The sequence below is a fragment of the Pagrus major genome, chromosome 17 (genome assembly GCF_040436345.1).
Source record: "Pagrus major chromosome 17, Pma_NU_1.0".
NCBI lineage: Eukaryota > Metazoa > Chordata > Actinopteri > Spariformes > Sparidae > Pagrus > Pagrus major.
The window spans coordinates 18,071,850-18,088,319 of record NC_133231.1 but is presented as its reverse complement, the minus strand read 5'-3'; the positions used below and the strand labels follow the sequence as shown (position 1 = coordinate 18,088,319).

Sequence of the window (16,470 nt, the reverse complement as noted above, 5' to 3'; positions counted from 1 at the left end):
AAGAAATACCAGAATCTGCAGTGGATGACTGGACAAAAGTCCTATTTACTGATGAATCCAAATGAGAGAGTTATGGCAGTAACAGAGGGGCGTATGGAGACAGAAGAGAGAATGAGGGGGGTGTTTTGGACACCTGCACAGAATTGACTCCCCCCTGACCAAGGAGAAGCACCACTCCACTCTTCAGAGACTCTTCATCTGGTTTGATCTTTGTGGAGAAGGATTCATACTGCACATCAGGTTTTGCAGAAACTTGTGTAGTCTATGCCAGCTCGAGGCCCTTTTGCGTTATTTATACTTGTATAGATTTTTTTCACTGTTCTTTCACCCTTATTTCCATATGTACCATTAAGGGTGGTGGAAGGAAGGAAGGAAGGAAGGAAGGAAGGAAGGAAGGAAGGAGGGGAGACTGGAGGGGCAAATAAGAGTCATTTTGTCAGGTAGTTGGTTCTTGTGCTTGTAAACTTAGTCAAGTATTCTAAATGTATGTAAAGCCTCATCCTTCAGGGAGACCCATAGAGATACAGTATGTGTACAGTGGTTTCCCTGATATGCTTTGACATTGTCCCACAGGCTCCTCTGCAATGATATCAGCTCCCTCCACAGCTACCAGCGACACTTGCTAAATATAGCTGTGACATCCCTGACTAGTCAAGCTCGGCTGCCTTTATATGCATCAACTATTGCAACCAGATCCTGACATACAGTATACGCTTCCTATTGTGTACCATCCTCCACTCTGCAACACTATACACACACACATATGGTGCATGCACACTGTGCTGACACAAAATACCGCAGCGAAGAAGACGCACTTAGGAAATCAAACATACATTTAATGAGAACGATGCTGTTTGTGCATTTTTGTCGATGTCGTTTTCTTTCTTGAGATCATTCATTCAAGTGTGCGTGATTGTATGTGTACCCTTATTTCCGTGCCATTTGGCTCTCACTGCATCCATTATACTGCTTTAAAGGGGCACTATGCAGTTTTGGAGAAGAAATTTAAACTCAGAATTTTAATATATACAAACTCAGAAATATTTATTTTTCCGTAACTGAATAAACAACATGTTCTCAGAAGAAGAAAAAAAGGTTCAAGAATAATATTTGAAGCTAAAAAGATGGCAGGGTCCGCCACATATGAAGAATGTAAAACAGCATGAAGCTGTGTTGTCCTTTAAGGTCAGCGTGTTTATTAATCTTATTCAGACATGAAAACAAATAGTTTGTTTATTTAGTTTGTTTAAGCATTAAACAAAAATCTGTCAATGAAGATTTTCTCCTCTGATTAAAGTGTCTTTCAGAGTGCACCGTTAAGTCTGATGGACTGGATGAACTATTTGCATGAACTATAAGCATGTTCGCTTTTGCATCTTTAGTTGATCCTTTTGCATGTGTTTTGTGTATCCAGCGTATTTTGGTGCTTCAGGTGTGAAGGAGTGTGTGAAAGTGTGTGTGTGTGTGTGTGTCCTCGTATTAGCATATCTGCCTTTGTGTGTGTTTTACAAAGACTTTGTATGGGGATTTCTCTGCATGGCTGCCAGGTGTGATGGCTCCATTCATCGGTGCTACACTAATCCTTCGGATACTGTATCAGGCATGACCCCCCCCCACCCCGCAATCTCCTCCAGTAAACATCCTACCCACACTTATACGTTCCCCAACACTGTCTGCTGCTTAAAACCAGACACATTTTGAAGGTTTATCAAGTGATTCATCGTTGTCATGGTGCAGTATTTATTTTAGCACTCCCTGTCAGCCTTTCCTTTGTTTTGACATGCAGAACGAAATGGTTGCACAACAGGGCGGCAGGATAATCCACTGTCAGAGAAGCGAGGTGTAGCATAGCAAGTGATACGTCATGACCAGTATGTTGAGCTCATCAGACTCTGAATGTCTTGAGACTAATCCTGTGTCTGTCAGACTCACTAATTACACTTTGTACCTGCTGTGTTACTTAACTTTCACATAGACCAATATCTGAGAATCACAGGAGCACATTTAAAGTTTACAGGAGCATCTGTTGTGTGCATTGTTGTCATATTATGGGTACTTTTTACAGTTTACTTGCTTGCTGTAGTTGTCATCTCTGTTTGACAGAGCGATGGGGGGAGCAGGTGGATCTTTCATGTGTCCATTGAGCGGACAGCAGGTGTCTGATGCGTAAACAGAGAAGGAGGAGGAGGAGGGGGATGGCAAGGAGGAGAGGAGCAACAGGTGGAAGGAGGGACAGAGGAGGAAGGGGTGAGTGGGATGGGTGGAGTGAGGGATGTATTTAAGACGTTGTCCCACTCATCCTCCTCATCAGTTCGCTGTCGTCTTCTCTCTCCTCACTTGACCAGCAGGCCAGCGCTCATCCTCCAACTCAGGTAAGAAGTGATGCAGAGGACAGTGGTGTCTCTGCATTTCTTGCAGGTTGTTTCTCACTGTTTTTACTCTAAAAATGAGATTTTTAGGGGTGCAGCTAATGTTGTCTGCAGGTGGACTCCCTGTTGGAACAAGAATGACAGGAAGAGCTTTCTAGTTTTTCACTGAGAAGTTATGCCACCTTCATTTATGTCGAACAAATGTCTTTTCGATCATTTTCTATGCCGCTGATTCATGAGAATTTGGAGCGTTATCTCCCCCAAGAGAAACCGGTGTAAGGCGTGATTGACAGTTAGGAAAAGCCTTCACAGTTCAGAGGTGATGTAGGTTCAAGAGAGGCAAGGGCTTACACCTGTCTCTGGTGTTTTCTGCCATCTGGCTGAGCTAAAGTAAAAGCCCGATCAGGTTGCCTCTGTGTGTCCTGGTTACATCTCCTGCACTGGTTGGGCTGTTTTACCAGCTTAGAGTTTCACTCTTATCAGCTGGCTCACATGTCCGGCTGCTGAGTATGTCCTGACTCCCAGAGGTCCTCTCGCCGGGGCAAAGCAACAAACAGATTGAGGATCAGTTTATCTGCGGCAAAATCTTATCAGGGCCGCTGGCGGGGAGGAAACACTCCTGATGAGGAAACTGTGCAGGGTTTCAAACTCTGGCACAGCATAGAAGATCAGTTGTTAGCTATCCTTCTGGTAGTATTGCATCTATCTGTCTGTCAGCCAATCAGAAAAAGAGAGTTCAGGCATTTTTGTGCAGGAGAGAGCATCCCAGAGAGTCTGTAGCCTGTATTGATTTGCAGCAGCCTTGTCCTGCATGCTCTAGAAAGCAGGTTTTTGCAGGAGTACTGACGTGGACTGCTCTTGCTTTCTTCTCTTCCCAACCTTCTTCTTCTTCTATCCCTCTCCAGAATGTCTTTGCCCAACTCAGAGAACGCCTCCACCCTGGAGAACGCCATGCAGCTCTTGATCCAGACCTTCCACAAGTACTCTGGAAACGAGGGTGACAAATACACACTGAGCAGGGCCGAGCTCAAGGAGATGCTCACCACAGAGCTCGGCAACTACCTGGGGGTAAGGAGATCTATTCTACAAGATGCGCACACATATGTTTTATAAAATAGATCCAGCCTACATCTCTGTTTTTCATCCTCACACATGCAGAACGCCCAGGATAAGGAGGCAGTGGATAAGGTGATGGGAGACCTGGATTCCAACAACGATGGGGAGGTAGATTTCACCGAGTTCATCATCCTGGTCGGAGCTCTCACCGTGGCCTGTAACGACTTCTTCCTGGAGTACAACGACAAGCCAGAGAAGAAGAAGTGAACCCGTCCTTGGCACGAGTCCACTCTGCAAACTCGCACACTCCAGGGAGGAAACAGTTATAAGGCAGGAGAGAAGAAGAAGGAAATCCTGTCATGGACATACACACACACACACACATGTCTAATTGTCACAGTGAATGCTGGGTGTTTCTGTATTTGTCCAGTCAATCCATTGCAAACTGTGTTTACTACTATGTGAAAAACTGGAGGGATTTAAAATCAGTTTCAGCACCTGTCATTGTTAAAAATGTGAATGTACCTCTGTTTCTTTTCCCTCCAGTGTATTTTGTAACACATTCAAGTGAAGGAATTTCTCCCTGGAAAGAATAAAAGTGACCTTTACTCAATACAATACAGTGTTGGTTGCACTTTCTTACTGCAAAAATGATGAGCAGGAGCAAACGACGGGCACCAGGGGGCAGCAAGTGGCCCCTCAGTTGAATTCTGGCAGAGGATTATTGCATTACCTTTAAATTGCTTTGCACATGCTGGTGCAGCACTTTATTCCAGCAGTGGACGGATGTAAATCAGAGATAGGTCCGTCAATCACCGGCGAAGAGATATATATGTTTTATTAATGAATAATACAGTATGAGAGGTTGTAGTTAAGTCTTCAACATGTCGTGGTGTGTTCAAGTTCATCATGCTGCTGCTCACAAGGTGTGTATGAGCAGGTACTGACTGTACCCACAGTCCTGTTTTTACGACAGAATGATGAGAACTTGAAGTGACCTTGGCTGGGCCCTTACACCCACGATTGTTTAAAAGCTTCCTAGATGAAAAAAAAAGCACAGCCAGAGTGCGTAGGTGTGTGTGTGTGTGTGTGTGTGTGTGTGTTTGTGAGAGGAAGTTTCCAGCCTCAATATTAGAAAGCCAGGAAACGTTTCTTTCTTTTCCCTCCATCCTGTGGTGTAAGATTAATGGGAAGTTCGGGTAATACAGTAATTTACAGATAAGTTACATGTGTGTGAGAAAAAAACCCAAACAAAAACATGCCACGCAGACACATTACTGATTAATCTGAACCTACAACCTTTATTGGACTGGTTTTAAGGTGTGCACAGGAGCAGATTGGAGAGTCAGGAAGGAGGAGGTGAAAGAGAGGAGGAGGGGGGGACGTAATGAGAGAGGAAGTGAGAAGAAAGGAAGGAGAGAGTGGAAAGGTCGAGGAAAGAGAGAGAGAGACAGAGAAAAGGAGTGGACAGCAGCACTTTTGTCCGCGCAGCCTACAGTTTTTCACAGGTCTCTGGTAGGCTTTTTACACTTGGTCGGAATCTGTTGGGGATCCCCCCTGGGTAATCCCATCCTCTGGAGACACAGAGACAGAGAGAGACAGAGAGAGACAGAGAGAGAGAGACAGAGAGAGAAAGAGAGAGAGAGAGAGAGAGAGAGAGAGAGAAAGAGAGAGAGACACAGATAGAGACATAGAGAGAGAGAGAGAGAGAGAGAGAGAGAGAGGGAGAGGCAGCTCCCTGTCCAGGACTGAGCTGCAGATTTGGCCACATGAGCGTAAAAAGCCAGGGAAACTCGGAGCGAGTGACAGTGACTGAGGATTAGACAGAGTTTAATGGTGGCTTTCCTCTGCAGTAACAACACTAACAGTCTTTTGTCTCTGCCTATCCTGCTTTATTCTCTCCTCGCTCTCTGGATTGTGCTTGCTGTGGTCAGATCATCCTGTTTTTTTTATTTCTTTTTTTTCAGTCCTCGGCTGCAACATCATCATAAAACATTGGAAACACGTCTCGTTTCTTTTTCTGTAGCTCACTAGCCTGATTCTTCCACTGTCAGCGCTGGGCCCTCTTGTCATTTCTCTCTTGTTTACTGAAAATTTAATTCATCCGCCACTCCCTGCGCGCTCCAAAAAGAAAGGGCCTTTCGCTTCTCGCTTGGTTGTCGGGGAATAATGCAAAGGAAAAACCCGGCGTAATGAACAGGTGTATATAGAATGAAGGTAATCACGATTTCTAATTGGACTACAATGTCAGCGATGTGTTCGTCCATGGCAGACCAGATAAAGGGGGGAGAGAGGTTGCCAGAGATTAATAGAAGGGAGGAGGAGGGGAGGAGGAGGAAGGGGCGCACATACAGTATGCTCCTCTGAACATTGTATCTGACAGATGTGATAATGCATCAGGGTATGGGGGCACGCATACACATACATACACACGCGCTTACATGTATACATATGCTCTGAACATTACATACTGAAATATGAAATTACATATTAATACACATAATAGCTTCCTTCTCATCGCTCCATCGATATGATTTGATTTACATGTTTTCCGATACTGATCTCGGCTGAGCTCGTGACACTCTTGCTTCACAGGAGGTCCTATACCCACCATCTTGGCTCAGACTGCTCAGGAGCTAGACTCATCTTCACTGCAGCTGTGCACTCTGGCACAGCAGGCTCCAACCGGCATCGCTGCTGCTGCTCTCTACTCAATGTGCACGACTCTCCAAGCAAAAAACTGTCCATGCATAATCTATTATCCCCTCTGACTTCCATCTAATATTGCAACCTGGCTCTTTCTTTAATTTCAGTCCCCCCCCACCACAATCTGTTGCTTGTACACGTATCGTGTTAGTGTGCGCGTCACAGGCTGTGTAGTACAGTTTATATCACATTCTTGTTTAATCTATACAATCATACAACACACCGTAGCCTCTCTATCAGCAACAGACCCTTTGCATGAGCTAACACATAGAGAAATCTTAATAATATATTCCTAATGCTATACTGTGGTAAGCTGCTATGCTATGATAAAATATACGGAATCAGTTCACTGACGGAGTGGATTTCTGCAAAAATAAAGTAAATGTAGAAGAACCGATATGAACCTCCCTTCCCTTTCTGATTAACTCCCACTGACATCAGTCGATATCATGAATGAGTAATGTCATTGTTGAAGGCGGGCATGTCATGTGTCGATTAAGCAGTCAGCGACAAGCGGGAAGTGTTGATTGGCTGCCGTTAAGAGTTCAACAAGGAGCACATCAGAGCATCCTCGCTCCCTGGCTGGCTGAAGAGGAGAGCAGGGAGGGACCCTTCCAGCAGAAAGGGGAGGTCAGTCCATGAAACATCTGGACGAAAAACTGCAGGTAAGAGTATGATGGTGTTTTTCCTTTTTTTTTTCTCTCTTCATACAAGAAAAATGTTCGTTGCAAAAAATGTTATTATAAAGGTAATGGGCGTGATTGCTGTTCAGTTCCAGTTCTGGTTCCAGTTCGATAGACACAATAAAACCCAGACCTGGCCCCCCTCCACTCCACCTCCAGCCATTGTCCTGCTGCGCTGATTGGGCGGGGGGAGCCATCCGTCATCTTGTGCGCGGCCTGCGAGCCGTCAGCCGGGCGGGCTGATGGTCTTGACAGTGTAATTCTGGAAGAGCGGCTGCATGAACATGCCCAGCGTGCCGAACACGCACACGAACACAAAGATCCACAGGAAGAGGCGGTCGATCACCATGGCAACGTACTTCCAGTCCTCGCTCACCTGTGGACAGTGTTGGGCAAGTTACTTTCAAAACTGCAATATATTACATATTACTAGTTACCTTCACTTTAAAGTAATATATTACGTTACAATATTACTGTCTACGTCGAGTAACATATTACTTATTACACTACTTTTTAGTTACTTTCAACAAAATGCCCAAATAAACTGTATAAAACAATAAAATAGCCGAGATCTTTTTAAATATAGGAATAGCCTTGGACACAGAGATGAGCAGGCAGGTAAAGGATCAAAGTCTGATATATTATGAGATAGGAATAAATATTTTGAACTGTAGACTCAGTCATATGAAACACAGCAGACCTACACCTTCTATAATGTAGCCTATATTGACATGACAAGACAAAAATCTCCTTTTTATTTTAGTCCACAGAACAAGATGTGCGCTCAGAGGATTAGGCATCATCATTAGGTCTACGAAATATGGCTCATTTAATTCACACAGAACTTATAGGCTTGGCTATATTAAACACACGCATAGCCTATGTTAATATGGTCATGCACGGTGTGGATGGCTTCGGTCAGTAACACGGATTGTAATGCATTAGGTGACATAACTGTAGTAATATATTACTGAAACATTATTAGTAATACGTTTTATTTCTCCGTTACGGCTAAAAGAAATATATTACGCTTAACCCCCTACACTGCCTGTGGATGGGGAGGAGGAGGAGGAGGATGTTTGGGGATGGAGTGAAGAGAAAGATTAAGGTGAGCAGAATCACAGCGTCTCTCTATCTACTCCTCAGCTGTTCCCTATGCAGAGGGTTAATGGAGGTGAAGGGTTAATGTGAGCGGAGACTCGCTCCGCCACACAGCTCTGATGAGGTCCAGCACGAGTCAAGGAGGAGGAGAAGGACGCGGGAGACGAGCGAGAGAGAGTGATGGGGGGGCAGAGAGACGGAGGGTGCTGACACTGTAACCCCGGTGATGATGACTTGGGGGGGAGGAGGAGGAGGAGGAGGAGAGGAGGGGAAGAGATGACATGCACTGTGCCAGGAGAGGGAGGATTTTAAAGTGGTCGGCATGGCAACGTGATGGCAACCGTGTCGATGATGGACAGAATTACAGAGGACTGTTAATTCCCGTGTCAGTTTCTTTCACTCCAGGCTGGTTCCCTAACATGCCTCGAGGACGAGCGATAAAACACACCACCCTCGCTCCGCTGTCTCGGCTCCTCTATCCCAGCGCCTCTCCAGTTGTACTCCTTCTCTATGCACACGTCATGCCGCTGCTATAATTACATGTCTGTGTTGAATATTCAGTGGGCTGCGATTGCGTCACCAGATCTGTCTCCTTTGCTTATGCTCCGGCTTGGTCCCCCATGCGTTTCAAATGGCAAAGCGAAACGACACTGCTGCATCATCACTATAACTTGATATGACACCGAAAGGACGGATCCGTGCTGCTCTGGATGCTTTATGCTATGATTTTTATCCACACAGAAAACGGATAACTCAGAGGGGAGCCTGAGCAATGCATTGGCAGGCGGGTATGTTCAGCTGGAACATCAGCTGAACATGAAGTGTCTGTTGGCAACAGATTGCGAAGCAATGAACTGCAGCAATAAAGGATTTATTGGAAGCATCCTGGATAATTTACTTTGTGTTTTTTTGTTTACCTTTAAAATAAAACTGGATTTATGTGTTTCATTATTTAAACCACCTGGACGCAAAGAGCTGTAAACAAACATCAACATTATCACATTATAAAGTTGATATGGAAAAAATGTTAGCTACAGTTGTCTTTTCATAGATTCAGCAGTCACGGAGAAACACGAGCATTTGTTTCTCAAGCAATCTGACGAATACAAGTCCAAGACTGACTCTCCTTTAGCTCTGTTTGGTTTCTACCAAACCAGAAATCTCTCTCCACTATGTACACCAGACTGTCCCTAACTGTGTCTGTTTGGTTCTGGTTCGGTTGATTCATTGTTAGTATAAAGGTATTCAGCTTTAAATATTTTGTTCTTTAGGGGTGGGAACTATCAGAGAACCGAGGAAACTTACAATATTAAGGCGATCTTGAACATTTTGCGATTTGCTGAGTATTGCAATAACATATGTTGTGATATATGGCGATTTATTACCTCTCTTCAACTGCTAATTATGTCCCCAAAGGAAAACTGTGTCATCATCTGTTCTAATAAGATAAAGCTTTCAGTCTGTTCATCTCACTACATTGATTTTTATTGCAGCAACAAGGATCGTCAAGCTGACCAACACTGTCATAAAGGTTATGGCACCTGATAAACTGAACAGTTTGTATTACAGTCTGTATAGTCCAGTTTAACTGAGCGGAAACGTGTGTGGATTAATAATAGTCTGTTTTGCTCGAGCAACACAGGCTATAGGGTTCATGGTGTGAATGGTGTCATAGAGATAATATAATACTCACACTCTGATCGTCATCCTCACTCTTCATGTGGTTGGCGATGAAGCGCACTCCTTCCACGGCCTCCTCGAAGCCCGGACAGGCTTGAGCCAGCAGGGCCTGAGTCAGAGCAGGTCCTCCTGCTGCTTGTTTCCCTCGCGGGAGGTTTCCAGAGCCCCCCTCCCGGCCCTCCCTCACCCTGTTCAGCCCATCCATGGATCCCCCTCCTGCTCCTCCCAGATCCCCTCCAAACTGTTTAACAGACGCCCGGTTCACGTAGCAGGTACAAGGGTCACTGTCCTCCTTGCCGAACACCCCTGTGGAGGTTCCCCCTCCGTTCCCGCCAGCTCCTCCCAGCCCGAGCCCCACCATCAGGGCCCCTGCCTCCCCGCTGCGCCCGCCCTCCTTCTGTTCCTGGGCTCTTCTTCTTTGGCGCAGCCGCTGGCGCTCGCAGCTGTTCCTGGGCTGGCGCATGAAGAGCAAAGCAGGAAGCTTGTTGAGGAAAACCAGTTTGACCCAAGGAGGCATGGTGTGTGTGGTGGGAGAGCGGTGGTGTACGTTGAGCACACACACACTAGTGACGATAGAGAAAGTCACGAGGACCATGGTGAACATCAGGTACTTCCCAACGAGGGGGACGTCTAGTGAAGTGGGCGGGACGATCTTGGAGATCAGCAGCAGGAACACAGTGAGCGCCAGCAGCACGGAGATGCAGAGCGTCATCTTCTCCCCACAGTCGGACGGCAGGTAGAAGACCAGGATCGCCAGCGAGGTGATGAGCACGCACGGGATGATGAGGTTGATGGTGTAAAAAAGAGGCTTCCTGCGAATGATGAAGTCGTACGTGATGTCGACGTAGGTGGGGTCGGCCGGGTTCTCATTTCGTCTACCTGGCAGGGCGATGATGTCCCACTCCCCGCTGGGTGTGAAGTCATCCATGCTCGCCACATCTGCGCGGAGCACCAGATCGATCTCAGTGCGGTCATACGTCCAGGAGCGGAAGCGCAGCGTGCAGTTCTGCTGGTCGAAGGGGAAGTGCTTGACCTCGATCTTACAGGCTGACTTATAGATGGCCGGGGGCAACCAGAAGATGCTGCCGTCGTAGGAGACCACGGCGTTGGAGTAGAACGACACCTCGTACACCCCATCAGCACTGAGAGAAAGGGTTAGAGGAGAAAGACAAAAAAGGAGAAGCAGGGTCGATGATTTAATTTGTAAACAAAAACTTTAATGAGAGGCCATGTTTCCCCGAGTCTTGGAACATGACGCATCTCATTATGCAACACAGATTCATTAAAGAGCTCCAGGACACACACACACACACACACACACACACACACACACACACACACACACGGATCTGGATGCTTTTAAGTGTCTCAGGGCAGCCGGGTCACACACACCTGCTTCTACAAACACAAGGAACACGATGAACACGCCGTCTAGACAGGAAACACGGCTCGCAGGTCAAACCGGGTCGAGTTAAACAGCTCAAATTAGACACTCCGGTCAGAAGTCAGCTGACAGCATTAAAGCTGTAGATTGAATTTCCCTTTAACTCAACTTTTGGCAAGAGAACTAATTAATGATTGCTACTGCTGTGAGATGTGAGTTTGATGACTGATTGACCCACCTGCAGACGTACACTTTAAAAAATGCCAAATTTAGTAACAAAATCATATGGAGACTGTTGTATCTCCTCCTGTTTGGGTGACTGACAGACGTTGGAAGCAGTGAAGAAGACGTGGAGGACAGCGTGTCGACCTGGGGTCTGTCTCCGGGATTAACGGGATCATTTTATCGAGAGCTCGGTGGGTCAGGGATCTTCTAATCTTTAGTAAAGTAAGGAGTGAGGCTGGGAAAGAGGAGAAGGCCAGACAGATCACTGTACGCTGATGAGCTGATTTACATACTGCAGGCTGACACTCAGTTTCCATTACATTGGGACAAGTGGTCCGCAACATCTTTACCTCCCTCAGACATGCAAATTCTAATTAAAAACTGACAAGACGAGGTTCAGTACTACACGTGAAGGCTTGTGTTATAAAATGCATTACAGTGGGTCATAGTGAATTACATTGCACATAACTATTTTGGCATACATGTTCCATATGGTTGAATGTAACTATATTCCTCAGACCGAGTGCTATTTTGACAATCCATTAATCATTTCAGTCATTTTTGAAGCAAAAATGTCAAAGCTTCTCAAATGCAAAGACTTTCTGCTTTTCTATGTCATTTATGACAGTAAATGAAGAGCCTTTGAGTTTTGGACTGCTGGTTGCACAAAAAAGCAATTTGAAGACATCACCCTGGGCTCTGGGAGAGAGTGATGAGCTCACAATAAACAATTACAATAAATTTATACGATTAATCATGAAAAAAACAGCAGATAAATCAATAAAAAAATTGTTAGTTGCAGTCCTGCTAAGACCTGCGCTCAGGACTGGATTAGCGATGGAGCAAAGCGGCCCCAGAAGTTCAGGGTTCACTGTTCACAGTCAATTGTTTTAAGGAAATTTGATTAATTGCAAATTCTGTCTGGGAATTTGTACCTCTCAGGAAAAATTTCAGCTAAGCTGGGTCCTGCATTTGTGGTCCCAGTGTTCAAATATAGTCTTAAGTTTTAATTAAAACTAGATTTATAGTTTATATTGCCCTCCCACGGTGCATATTCTTAAGTAAGTTAGTGTTTAATTAAATTACAGCAGAGTATTCCAGCACCGGAGTCCTAGTTGGTGTCTGTGTGCACTCCACCTGATGGGAACTTCAAGGTGACAGGGTGCATACTCAATGCACAAAGTGTGGGCCTGTGGATCAGGGTCAATAAGGGCTAAACAGCAAATGTTTTCCCCCTGGGCCCCCTTATAGATTCATCCTGGCCTGCACTGGAGGCAGAATCCAAATTTACAGCTGTGTATTTTAGAATAGAGTAATGCAAAGACAGTCATTTATTTATTATTGACTCTTTTGATTGAACGATCATTTAGTCTATAAAAAAAATGCTCCTTTTGTCCAACCAACAGTCCAAAACCCAAAGACTCCTCATTTATTATCATAGAAAAGCAGAGAAATCCTTTTGAGTAAAGCAGGCTCCAGGTTTGAAAAAGTAGTCCACTTGTATAACACTGTTGGACTCATTATGGACAGTTCTTTATTCCACACATTCTTCTTCTTTCTCAAAACCTGGCGCCTACATTACCCACAATGCAAGTTAACCACTGAGTGACATCACTGGAGACAATTTATCAAATAAATAAAAGCCACAAAAGGCTTCATACCACTTTTTTCACATATGAAGTGGTACGCTCCAAGACCAGTAAACACACATTAATGTGTAAAATTGGTGAAGTTACCCTTTAACAAGCTGCAACCAGCAAATGTTAGATATTTTTGCTTAAAAAAATGACTTGAACGGTTAATCGTTTATCAAAAATAGTTGCAATTAAGTTTCTTTTGACTAATTATTGCAGCTCTCAACTGTACATATCTAATGTGTCTGCATACAGCTACTGTACATGAATTTATATCTAGGTGTGTGCTGCAGATGACTCCATCTTTGAAGTGTCTCATGAGATACTGTATAGTAATGTAGCACGAGTGATTTGAGCAGATCACAGTTGACACATTCACTCATGTGTGGTGGACCTGTGTGTATCACACAGTAAAACTTCTGGCGTTTAATTGATGCTCTTATTCAAAGTGATTAACGAGGGTGGCAGCTGGATCAGATCACCTGGGAGTTACCTTCAAAACATCATCAGTCTAATATGAGATAAGTACGTGCTTTTGTTGCGCATGCTTATGAGCCTGTGTGTGTCTGAAGTGAGGACAGGACGGTGAGTGAGTGACTCACTTGTTGTAGAGCACCACGTCAGGCAGCCAGATGTGTTTTGAGGGCAGCCTGACCTTCATCATTCCATCAAACTCCTCAGGGACCCAAGTCAGACGATAGTCCTGCCACTCCTGAGGGCCAATAAAAAACAAAATGCTTAGTCACTCATCCGCCGATCGCACAGCGGAAAGAAGACATCTTGAGAGGAGCAGAGAGGAGAAGGTCTGTCTGTCAGTCCGTCGGTCAGTTGGTGGTCAATATGACACATCACAAGCCACATGAGCCTGAGGAACATCCTGTACTGACTGTCCTTCTACGCTTACATCATACTTTTAACTGTAAGCCTAAGAGGGAGAGTCTACCCTGACCCTGGATGGTCTTTTAAACACTCCCAGCCGCAAACCAATCAGGATGATTAAAATGTCATCTACAGTGAGGCTCTTCCTGTGTGTGTGTGTGTGTGTGTGTGCGTGTGTGTGTGTGTGTGCAGCAACCATCTTCATGTCCTCTGTGTAACCTTTTGTCAAAGACAGCATTATCTTGTCCCGTATGTTGTGGGTCAGTCATTGACGCTGCCACAGTGAAGCCTCTGCGCCCTGCGACAGCGTCTCTGTCTGGCTCTTCTATGTTACGGCCATGTTGGAGCTGTAATGCCCGCGCTAGGTCGCCTGCAGTAACTGTGATGCATTACGGTCATTACAGTCCGTCTTGGCTCAGGAGAGCCGTCCTTGGCTCCCCTGCTTACAGACTCCAGGGGATCCATAGAGCACTGATGGCCATTCCACGCTCCGTTACATGTCATAAATCCCAACTTGCTCAGGTGCAGGAGTATGTGCATGTGTGTGTGTGTGAACATAAGACAGGAAAAAATGCATGAAGGTATAAACAATCTAATCAAAACGGCAGCATCCATGATGGTGACATTTCAGGTAACTTTCATCTCTTTAATTAGATCTAAATGTAAAGTCCAAATTGAACATATGTGTGTAATTTGTTCTAACACCTGCACCCAAAAGCAAGCACATACGTTGACGATGTGTGTGCGTGAATGCTTTTTGTATACATGTTCTAGCATGTTATAGGCCTCAGCTGTACACATACGAAGAGCCAGCCATGTAGAAGAGGGTCACAGCTCAGTCAGAGTCACATAATTATTTCAGGTTAGGAAAGGTCTCACGCAAAAATCACAAACTACCCAAGTGAGAAAAAGGTGTTAAGCAGCGGCATCATCGGTGGTCTGTGCTTAAGGTGTAAAACAAATCTGTGTTTCCTGCTCATGAATTTCAGCTCTCTTCTCATATTTCTCCTGTCAGATTTTGAGTTTTCGAGGCCGCGTATTGTTTGATGTCTCTCTCGCCGTCTGACACTTCAGCAGTCACGTCAGATCTCAGAGCTGCTGCTCCACATGAGCGAAGGCAGATTAGACTCCACAACCAGTGGAACATATGGACTACAGGGAAGCATCTATGAACCATCGCTCATATGTTCTGGTTCTACTGGTGTAATAACACTGTTGCCTGTGATTATATAATGTGCATCAACATGTACAGTGCAGTATTTCAGAGAGAGAGAGAGCATTATTCAGTGTCCTTGTTTGTCTTGGTTCGATTGTCACGACCATCCTAATCCCTGTGGTATGTGATTACCTTCCTCTGACCTGGCAGCAAAACTGTGAAGTCAAATATTTGTTTCAGTGTTTGGTCTATATTCTAACCATCTTCCTGCCGTCATCTCATTTTTCTCTGTGCTGCAGAGTGTTTACTATGTCAGGACGGTAAGATGAGCAGAAGAGTGGGAAGTCTCACCTGCGTTAGCCAGACATTGGTGGTCATCACCTGTTCTCTTTCATGCTGCAGAAAAAGAAGACATATGCATTACAAACGATGATGATTAAAGTGGTGATTCATTATAGCAATTTCAACGTATTGACGGATGTGTCATTTTTTAATGGCATAAAATTGAGGCAGCAAAGCGGCGATGTACTGACTTTTAGTCTGAGCTAGGCTGAGTCAAGCTTAAAAAACGTCCATATCGTCACAGTGTTTGATAGCCACATTTGAGGAATAATTGCTAAAAATGGTGTATATCGACCAAGTGCCTGTCCGGCTCTATCTTTTACTGATGGTGTGCTTGTAAGGAGTTGATGACATTTAAAAGCAGCGAGCTCTTTAGCGATGTTACGACTGCACTGTACAACTGTTGTTGGCTATCTACACATCATCATGGATTTTCAGGCTCTTGTTACAATTCCACTTGGCATCTAGTGCTTATTGCTTGAAAAATGGAAATGGGATGATGTAATGGATCTTGAAGAGGAAGGGGAAACTACCATTCATCCCTGAATGATTAGAAAAAGCGCATCTGCAACCTGCTTGGAGGTGGTTAGATGACGAGAAGGTCCATCTCAGGTGAGACTTGGCATTGTTTTCTTTTGTTAAGATGTTCGAAATACAAATATATAAATCAATCAATCCACCAACTTGGCGCATTTAAATACTGCATGTCCGTAAGCGCAATTGGAAAAAAGCTAATGGGGATGAATTTCTGATCTCCAAAACCATTGAAGACATTATAAAACTGTTTGACTGAGAAGAACTCTTCCATAAAACCTGGTGAACAGATTGGGCCATGGACCAAATGATAATCAGACCGACTTGATGTTTCCTGGGATTTACATCATTAGGGAACTTCATTTTCAGCCTGAATACAAACCATTTTTGCAGAGTCAGGAAATTATTTCAATTTGCAGCGGCATTACTTTGTGCACCATACAAAAGCCTTCTGAATGTAATTAATGACATCTTTTTATGTAACCAAATTGAAAAGCTGAATATCACATTGTATCATTGTGAAAAGTGCACACAGATCCAAACACGCAAACCGGGGCGTGTGCGCACTCACCACGCTGATGAGCTGGGCCAACGACACCATCAGCTGCACAGTAACCAGCTCGGAGCCATTAGTCGCAGGACGGATCAGTTTGTTGTAGTGGGCTGGGTTTAGGAGATGCTCCACCAACCGCTCCTCTGTGTCTGCCCCGAGGCCTCCTGT

General features: G+C 44.8%; 2 protein-coding genes across 2 annotated transcripts; one reads left to right on the top strand and one right to left on the bottom strand.

Moving 5' to 3' along the window:
- The first annotated feature begins 3,275 nt into the window (after nucleotides 1–3,275).
- Nucleotides 3,276–3,692, top strand: s100t (S100 calcium binding protein T). The gene is made up of 2 exons (XM_073485230.1): nucleotides 3,276–3,437; nucleotides 3,528–3,692. The coding sequence occupies exons 1-2, from the start codon at nucleotides 3,276–3,278 to the stop codon at nucleotides 3,690–3,692; spliced, it is 327 nt and encodes a 108-aa protein (XP_073341331.1).
- A 3,348-nt stretch (nucleotides 3,693–7,040) lies between these two features.
- chrnb2 (cholinergic receptor, nicotinic, beta 2) lies at nucleotides 7,041–16,470 on the bottom strand. The gene is made up of 5 exons (XM_073485229.1): nucleotides 16,321–16,470; nucleotides 15,225–15,269; nucleotides 13,441–13,550; nucleotides 9,609–10,737; nucleotides 7,041–7,190 (listed from the first exon to the last, which is right to left on the bottom strand). The coding sequence occupies exons 1-5, from the start codon at nucleotides 16,348–16,350 to the stop codon at nucleotides 7,041–7,043; spliced, it is 1,464 nt and encodes a 487-aa protein (XP_073341330.1). The 5' UTR covers nucleotides 16,351–16,470.